Genomic DNA, 10,364 nt, shown 5'->3' on the forward strand with positions numbered 1-10,364 from the left:
AATTTTGTTTCTTATCATCAGGGATGTATATTGTAGATTTCACATCCATTGTTTTATCCCTAATGATCATACTAATCTTTTATAGTTATTAAAAAAATAACCTGAAGACGTTAAAAACTGGCCTTTCTGCTGCTACATGATACCAGCGACAATCGTAAATGGTAAGGAAATGCAATGACCAATAAAAAGGTCAAATAGGACTTGCATGCAAAGGTTAGACAATCAAAGGTTATATTTTTACTTTTTTTTAGATGTGCTATTTAGTATAGTTTTAATTAATAGTACTAAATATGAAACCTATAAAAATCTCCTACTATCATCAATGAGCTTTAATGAGAAGCTTCATACAGATCCCATGACGATAAACAATCCTACCTCAAAATGTTGATCCCACGGCCACAACGAGTCCAGTATTTCATCTCTATAAAGGCCATCATGCATACCATCTAGATAGATATATAGATAGATAGTTTATTAGATAGATATAGATAGATAGACAACTTCTATAAGTTTATTAAAGGTCTTTTAGTTTGTTGAAAAATATCATGTTTGAATAATGTTTATATTGCACTTTTTTTATAAAAGATAAGAGTTAATAAATTCATTTAAAACAAGGACGACGACATTCATGAAAGTGAAGTTCAGACAGGCAGACATACATACATAAATAAATGTAGAGTAACAACTAATATAATATTCAACACAAGGTTTTATAGGTTCAGCGGTAAGCGAGATCCTTTGGTACAAACATACAAACACACAAACAAACATCCTGTTACTTTATTGTAAGGATTACTTAAAAGTTTGAAGAAAAAAAATATTCCAAAATTACAACATTGTAAGACTTAATAATAGGGATGCTTCTCTAATAGCAATATACCTAATCGTCATAGTAACTCATATTCCAAAAATCAGAGAAAAATGATAATTCTATTATATAAAGCAGTAAGCGTTTTTTGTCTGTCCCAAAGGATCTTGCTAACCGCTGAACCTTTATTGTTCTAATTTACAGTGAAGTTTCTTATAGGTTCTGGGAAGGTTTTAAACTATTTTTGAGGAGGGTGTCTTCACCCCCCCCCCCCCAAAAAAAAAAAAATATTTTTTTTACTCTTTTAAAACTTAAATCTAAAATGGGATAGAGTTGACTTTTCCCACTATTTTATTTTTAGTTTTAAAAAGAAATTTTTTTTTTTTTTATGGGGGGGGGTATTTTTCATTTTTGAGGGGGTTGGGGGTGTCCCACCCCCCAAGAAAATAGTTATAAACTTTCCCGGGAACTATGAGAAGCTACCCTGTAAAGGAGAACCCGATCGGTTCAGCGGTTAGCGAGATCCTTTGCTACAAACAAACAGACAAACACACAAACAAACAGACAGACATCGTTCTACTTTGTATTATAGATAGAATATTAAAAAAAAACTAAATGTCTTCATGTTAAAAATTATTTTAAAAATTTTGGTAATGTTTTTAGAGTAGAAGCGTTTTCTTTGAAATTTTACCTTATTGTGACAGAAATCAGCATGCGAAGTTTGAAACGATAGAACAATTATAAAAGTCTAAATTAGTGATACGAGCCAGAGAGAAAGTGGACAGATCATAATTGGGGATGTACATCAATTTATAGGCCATTGTCAATAATATACCCCTTTAGATCCCAGGGTACGAGCAGCCTGATGTAAGGACCGACCCCTTTTATTCGAAAAGCTTCGCAATAAAAATTGTAATAAGATTATGACGCTGCTTATTATCCAATTTTATAGAAACCTACGACAATTTTATTTCATTTAAATGTCTTATCTCTTCATGATGCATAGGTGTCATAATTTAAAGCCTTTAAAGATTATAAAATTATACAAAATAATACAATTTTATGAAATAAGCAAAATGTACATAAATAAAAGAAAGGGCAAGGTTGGATTTTTTCAGTCACCCTGTATGTATCGAAGTTGGTTGTCTGTGTGTTCATACCGTTAAACGCTATATCGAAATGTTTTTCAATAATCAAAAAAAATCCTCCACCTAATAGACATATGGGGCTGTACTGTGATGTATAATGTCTAAATATACTACTGGATTCTCTACTATCGGCTATGCGCTTAATGGACTCAAGGCGCACTAAAATTTTACTAAAGTATAAACTTTCCCAGGACCCCCAGGAGAAATACACTATAAAGAAGAACCGTACCTGTCCAGCAGTTCTAGACAGATACATATAGATCTTGTTACTTTTTTGTAAGGACTAGCGGCTTTGCCCCTTGTCTCTAGGAGCTTTTTTCCCAAAGAGGTAATTAAAAAACTGTGGCTGTTGTGGTGCAGCACCACTGTTTTAATTACCTGCCTAAAAAAACCAGTGGTATTTGTGCTGCAGCACTAATGTTTTATATAACTTGCCAAAAAAATTGGAGGGGATTTTTTTTTTGGGGGGGGGGGTGTCCCAACCCCCAGGAAAATATCCTAAAACCACCACAGGACCAGTAGATATATTCTCTGAAGAATAGAATCCAATCGGTTGAGTGGTTACCAATATCTTTAGCTTCAGACGAACGGTCACACATCAAGCTACTTTGTATCCTTATACTAAAGTAACAGGATGTCTGTTTGTCTGATTGTGTTTTTATGTGTTTGTACCAAAGGATCTCGCTAACCGCTGAACCGATCAAGTCCTCCTTAACAGGGTAGCTTCTCATAGGTCCCGGAAAGGTTTATAACTATTTTGGGGGAGGGTACAACCACCCTCCCAAGAGAAATCACCCCTAGAAAAAAATTCCCCCTCCCCAAATTTTTTAAAACATTTTTTCAACTAAAAATAAAAAAGTTGGGGGAAACCCCCACCCCCCAAAAAAAAAAAAAATTAACACCTTCTCGAAAAGATTTTTTTACTTTTTCTTTTCAAATCTAAAATAATAAATTGGGTTATCAAATTCGACTCTCCCCTCCTCAAGTGCCCTTAGGGGTATCTTGGGGCGTAGCCGCTATTTATAGATAAAACGTCAGACTTACGGTTTGACTTTTAGATATACTCTAATTTAAGGTAGATAGGTACTAAAAACTTAATTATGAATTAAATAATTAAGCTTTTACCAGAAAAAAATTGCAAATTTCTTATAAAAGAAATAATATTTGATATTTTGCTGAAGAGTCTTACATTCTCTTTAATTGACACCTTCGATACTTTTATTTGAAAGATGATATGAATTATTAAATACGTAAAACAAGAATAAAAACATTCATAAAGAACAAATGAGTTTTTTTTCCTGTAAAAAAATATAAATAATCTATAAATGCTTGGAATAATCTATCCTTTATCTAATCTCCAATAACGATTAACAAAGTTACCCCTTCTTGTGAATAAACATTATTGGTTGAAGGTTTGGACCCTGCTAATTTGAGCCAATTAATCATGATTTAACAAATCATAATTATGGACCGGCCTTTAATATTAAAAAGCTTCGCTTTAACTCGTAACTTTTTTACTGTTTAAGATCTGTCCTAAGGTTGTCGAAATTTTTTAGAGAAAGTGCTAATTAAATTGGTCGTTTTTTAAAGTAAGAATTTTGGTATAACAAGGATGACATTATATATAGAGACGAAGCTTATCAAATTAGATTTATTTACTGAGAAACACTTACAATTAAATTGACAGACTAATTACAGCTATATTGCTATGGTTTTTACCTCATGTCAAATCGTCCTTGGAGCCCTCATTTAAAAAATAATTATATTCTGCATAAACTTGAAAATTTATATCAAATTATATAAAACAGAAATTCTATTTTGGTTGCACGGACAATTATAGAGTTACTACGTTTTCATTTTAATCTTAGACAGAAATTCTCATGCAGAGTTTGAAATCGATAAGACGATTTCAACATTACAATATGAACTATCAAGCCTAACTAACAGACAAACAATTGCTAGTAATAGAAAAGCTTCGCTTCTAAAAATAATCCCAGGATAGAAACTAAACTTGTTTATGGATTTAGGATTAGGATTACCCACATTTGCTTTTCTCAAATTTGGTTATTTTTGTTTAGTAGCGAAGCTACTTCAAATTAGGATCAGTAAAAAACTACATTACGTAACTTATGTGACACAACCCAATCTTTCCCGATTTTGTATAATTTTTGATGGAACATGACTCCAGTGACGTCATATTTTTCTTTCCCGAAAAAGGGAAGGGGGGAAGAAAATCTCTTCAAAAGAGATGGGGAAAACCCCCTTTTCTCCCATCTCTTTTTTTCTTCCCCCCTGACGTCACTGGAGTCGTGTTCCATCAAAAATTATACAAAATCGGGAAAGATTGGGTTGTGTCAACTTATGTCATATCGATAGTCGTAAGTATGTCAGAAAGGTATGGATATTTTTTTATATCTATCCAATTATATAAAGTAGTAAGTTTTTTTTTAAGATCTTAAAAAATGATGGTCAAAATTGGTTGTACTTTTTAGGGAACCTTTATAAATTACTTGGGATGTTTTTTCCATGAACTGTCCTACCCTCCCCTAGAGGCTAGGAACAAAGCAAAGTTTATTATAAAGATACTGATATAGGGATACATGGAAAAATTGAAAAAAAAATATAGAGACAATTTAAGACATCTACATTAAATAATACTATAAAGGAAAGAGACTTAAAATAAAAGACACACCGTTTTGGACTGACAGACGGACTTACAGAAAGCTTCGCTTCTAAATATTTTACCTATATGTGTGGATGCGTCCATGTCCAAATCTGTGTCTACAAGAATCATTCTGAAAAATATAAAATTAGGAGTAACACTTTTTTAAGGCAAAGTTTATATAATTAGGGTCTGTCCACATACGTGGATTCGTGACGGAAAGGTAATTGTTCATTTTGGTAGGTTATTTGAAAATCATTTTAGACTGAATCAATATTTTTCAAAACGGTTTTCAGATCTGTAATCAGCATTTCAATGTGGTCATTTTGATATGCAACATGCCTGTGTTTGAAGGAATTTCAATTTTTGGTTTTATAAGGGGGCGGGCACATTTTATAACCCCCGCGCCCCCTTTGTTTTGGATTAAAAAACCAAATTTCAAATTTCTTAGGGTTTTATATTGGTCCAGTAACCCTTGCCAATGTGAAAAAATGTTAAATTCCAAAAAAGTTGGAAATCAACCCGCCTTATTAGGCATGTTAGAATTTATCTATCGATTTCAAACTTAGCATAATGATTACTGTTAGTCTGTTTCCTAAATCTATTCAGTTTTTCGCAATATCACCCCCCCCCCCCCCCAAATGACTTAGAATAATAAATAATATCCACCCCTTCCCTCACTCCCAAAACATTAACTGAAAAGAAATTATCATATGCTTTAATTATTATTGATATTTATTGATTTTAGCTTCAGCTAGATTCTCAAAAGTTTGGTGTATCTTTTTCTTCGTATAAAATTATGTGCAATAAATTCCGCCTTTTTAAGTATACCATCAAAGTGTCTTACATTAATAACAATAGGATATAAAATCATAAAATTGAGAAAATATTTGAAAATAAACGCTAATCAAATGTAAATGGACATATGGTGCTTAATTTATAAATAGTGTTGTGTCCCTAGAGGCCTCTAGGGGCACTTTAGGATGGCGAAATGAATTTAGCTTCCCCCTAGTTTATAATTAAAAGAAAAAGCACAATCCCCCCTTTTTTTGGCGTGGGGTGCATTTCCCAAAATGGTTATAAACCTTCCAGGGACCTATGAAAAGCTACCCTGTAAAAGAGAAAAATATCAGTAAAGAGGTTAGTTCGGTACAAACATACATCCTGTTACTTTATAACAATTCCAATTATTTGAAAATATGACATTTTTGCGTAAGGGAAGGAGCACCGCCGATCATACAAGTGTTCCAGGTGCGGTATTCATACTCTTCAACATATTATTTTCTTCGAATTATGAGGGATGAGCACTAAAATAACATAAAACCATCCTGGGATTTATGTGAAGCTTCCCTTGAATTGAGATATCAACCGATTCCATGTTTAGCAATTTTTCAAATTCAGAAAAAAAACATTTCTACTTTAGAAAATAATATTTGCGGGTGTTTCCCTCAAAGTGCATAGTCGAACACATAACACCCCTCTTTAATTATTTTAAAATGAGTTAAAAATGCCGGTCTTAGGCAAAATTAACCCCCTTATTATTAATTCTATCAAAAATATAAATGTGTCAGTTTTAGTGATTGAGGAAAACCCCCGAAAATGCAGTTCCAAAATTGATAATTTGTTACATGTGCGAAAACGTTTGCCCATTCCCTGGGATAGCCTGATATCTAGTTGCCGAATGTGTACGCAGTTTCCTGAGTGTTTCCTCATCCTAGCTCAATATTTACTACTAGCTAAAAAAGCTTCAAACTTCAAAAAAAAAAAATCAAAATTTAAAAAATTCAAATTTATAATGTATATTGTATAAATCGTTTACACATTCAAATTTTGATTTTTTTAAGGGAAGTTTGAAGATTTGTAGCTAGTAGTAAATATTGAGCGAGGATGAGGAAACACCCAGGAAAATGCGTACACATTCGGCAACTAGATATCAGGCTATCTTCCCTGGTGCACGAATTGATTGGTGGAAACGTTTGCACACCCCCAGGTGCATGAATTGATTGGTAAGGGAGTAAAACATGTGTTTGATTAGTATTCTACTTGTTGATTCAATATTTAATTAACTTTTTTTTAATCGAAGATTTTCTACAATTAGGTATGGTATATGTGTCCGTCCGTCCGATTTCAATCTTTGCATGATAATTCCTATAACAATAAGATTTAAGAAGCCCTGCCCAGAAAGTCCGTACATCCATTTAAAACATAGTATTAAAAGCTTTTGATCCATCTCAACCCAAGAATTTAAAAATTTAAAATATGATGAATTTTTACTTTTTTGACAACAAATCTCAAGGTACAATTTTATGGGCGAAGCATCTCTATAATCAAGTCTTAAAAATATGAAGGGTAGATTCGATTGGTCCGGCTGCTATTTAAGATACAACTGAAAAGTTAGCATCAGCCTTATAACTAACGTTTTATTCATGTCAAAAAGTGCCATGCCAATAAAATGCTGAAAGAATTTAAAAGCATTAAATTGAAAATAATTCATTATTGCAAACTTAAATATCCTTTTATCCGTGAATAAGAATAATAATAATAATGATAGCCGGAAATGAAATATTAATCAAGGATGACACAAATTAGATCAGCGTGGATGATATATTAAAGATTAAATTAACATTTGAACAGCTGGATTAAGATATTTATAGAACAAATGCAACAAGCCAAATTTCTTATTTTAACAAGGATAATTACCTATGTTTTTTAATAACACAGCAATAACAATTTTAAATCATATTTGATATAAATGAACAGTTAGAGCTTGGAGGGAAACAGCGTTTAGTGTCCAATAAGAAAATACGTCATACAATTCCAATGACCAATGATAGGCCAGTATATATTGTAATTGACCAATGGTAAATTGTATACTGGAATATCTTTGGTAATTTCTATTGTATTACGTCTTCTTTATTGGACACTGTTTCCTTGGAGGTATTTTCAATCTACTCTATTGTAATAAAGTAATTTTAAACAAGGATGACAACATCCATAAAAGCGAAGCACTGAAACGGTAGGACACTTGTATAGTATCTGAACTGAATAATCAGAATTTAAAAGTATAAGAGCCGAAGCAAAAGTGTAAGTAAATTTGTTGAAAAACTGCTTGAAGCAGGATAATGTTTATGGACATACTTACATTTTTGGACTTGATTATAGAGTTGCTTCGCTTATAATATTGTTCTTTGTTGTCCCAGGAATCAATATACCAAAAATCAGATCAAACGGATAATTAGAACACTTAAAAATTTGTTGTTAAAAAAGTAGAAAAATCAACATGTTTAAAATGGACGTACGGACATTCTGGTAATGATTATAGAGTTGCTACGCTTTCTAAATCGTACCCAACTACTACAGGAATCATCATGCAAAGTTTGAAATCAATAGGACAATTCTAACATGCCTAAATAACGAATAAAAGCTATCTATCTCGGACGGACGGACGTACGGACGGACGGACGTACGGACCGACCCTAATTATAGAAAAGCCTCGCTTTTAAAAATAAACAATTTTAAAACTAAAATTGAAAGGGTCAACCTCCACAATTCCTTCTTCTTTCAAATAGTAGAAAACTTTACCCCTCTGTCGTTCCTCCAGGGATGGACGAACAGGCTGCTAAAATATCATTATTGAGTGGATGCGCAACTAAAAAATATCTTGTGTTTTGTTCATCCTTGATGACAAACATGACTTTTAGAAAAGTTTTTAATCTTTAGAAACTTTTATTGATTACATTTTTATTCGGGAGACCTCAGAATTTGGGTATGTTCAAATATAGAAACTAGTCAGAGAGAGAGGGGATTGTACTTAAGTTTAGTGTTCAAACATTTCAACTACTAATCTTAATATACAGAAAGGGTAACTTTGTGTATCAATATTGGAAATGTGCATTAATTTATCGGCCATAGTCTTATCACTTTAGATCCCTGGAAACCAGTGCATACAACATAATATGTAATCTACATATCAGATGAAGAAATTTTAAGAACTTAATTAATGTTCATGTGTCAGAACTTCCTTTCCTTTTGTTATTTTTCGCTCTTATGAATGTTATTATCTTTGTTATAGTAAAATTATTTCAATTTAGGCGTATTTTAGGTTCTGGGAATTGCATTTTGTAAGAATTATTTTTTTTAATTTTCTCGTTTTTAAAACTTATCTCTGACCCAATCCTGAGGTCCCTATATGTATATTTCTATATATGAAGAACGTTTACCTAACTTAATAAGTTTATTAATAGATCAACAGAAATTTAATCAAATGAATATAGATTTTACTTTTATAACCTTCTGAAAGAAACCAGTGGCATTTTTAAATATTTGTAACATGTTTGATAATGTATACAAGATATGACAAAATATTCACCAAAAATTGACTTTAATTGTGCTAAGTAAATGTTTTTTTACCAGGTTATAAAGGTTATTGTCACTTCCCTCTCTCTTATTAATAGAAAAGCTTTTATATAATTAGTGATTTCTTTAACAGTCAGGTAAGATCTAGGAAGCGTATCAACCCTATAATCGTTACAAGAAAGTTTGCACGTCCATTTAAAATATGCCGATTTAATAACATTCTATGAAATAATTATCCTATTCATCTGATTTTTGGAATACTGATTCGTAGGTCAACACAGTACAATGTTATAAGCGAAGCTTCTCAATAATCAAGTCCTAAAAATGTAAGTATGTCCTTAAACATTATCCTGTTATTTATATTCAAAGCACTCTTCCTTTTCACCTTCTTCTTTCTGTAGCTATATCATTTTACCAATATCTTGCTTTTTTTTCGTACAGCTTCGTTAACCCTTACAGATCGGGCCCCAATTCCCGCCTTAATAGATCGGGGGAACCCCCCCCCCCCCCCACTCTATCTTGGCTACTGTTTCAGTTATAGACATAAAAATATTTAGAGAAAATTACTTTTTCTAGTCATAGCGGTCAGACCGCTTATTAGCCGCTTTTTAGCGGCCAGCCGCTAAATATTAAAACAGCTGTAGAGGGGCCAATTTTAAAGCTAGGAAAATAGAAATAGAAAATCGGTCAAAACTCTGTCAAAAATCGGTCAAGGAGTGGTCAAATGGTCATGACCTTTCTACTCACGGAAGTTTATTATTGCTCAAGGATGTACCACAAAATGTTTTAGGTCTCTAGCTGTAATAGAAGCCACGATATATATATATAAATCCATATTAAAAGCAGGACATAAAATCGGTCAGGAAGCAGTCAAACGGCCAAAGGGTCATAACACCACTATTCTCAGATGTTCATTGATATCCCAGTATTCACCAAAATAATTTTTAGTCTCTATCTTATACACAAAAGTCATAATGAAGAAATTAAGTTATTTCGAATTTTTTCTAAATTTTGGTGCGACCTAACCGACTTTGACCAGACGCCACGACCGACACGGACCAGATATCTTAATAAGATAAACTCTTACCGACGTATAATTACTAAATTTAAAAAGTCATAAAGTCACAACTCTCTATCTTACCTACAAAAAAAAATGACATTGAAAAAACGATGACCCCCGCCCCCCCGATCTGTAAGGGTTAATATTTTCAAAATTTTCCTTGTTTTGTAATAAAATTTGTTACTTTTTCGCTACTAACAGATACTAATGTCCTCTTTATAAGAAAAATATTTACCTTATTTAATTTAAAATTACTGAGATATAAACTGATTTAATTTAGAATTAATTAAAGTTTTCACACAAACTGCATTTTGTGATTGTCTAATCTCT

General features: G+C 32.3%; 1 protein-coding gene across 1 annotated transcript in view; it reads right to left on the minus strand.

Annotated features, from left to right (window-relative positions):
- The window catches only part of LOC145319261 (cyclic AMP response element-binding protein A-like), a 71,836-nt gene extending 61,472 nt beyond the window's left edge, over positions 1 to 10,364 (minus strand). Inside the window, exons 1-3 of the mRNA XM_080161274.1 lie at positions 10,270 to 10,364; positions 4,702 to 4,751; positions 376 to 446 (exon numbers count right to left, since the gene is read on the minus strand). Coding sequence (XP_080017400.1) covers positions 376 to 446; positions 4,702 to 4,750 — 120 coding nt within the window. The 5' untranslated portion in view covers position 4,751; positions 10,270 to 10,364. The remainder of the gene's footprint in view (positions 1 to 375; positions 447 to 4,701; positions 4,752 to 10,269) is intronic.

This window comes from Acartia tonsa, chromosome 5 (genome assembly GCF_053477335.1).
Source record: "Acartia tonsa isolate MP-2025a chromosome 5, ASM5347733v1, whole genome shotgun sequence".
NCBI classification, from domain to species: Eukaryota; Metazoa; Arthropoda; class Copepoda; order Calanoida; family Acartiidae; genus Acartia; species Acartia tonsa.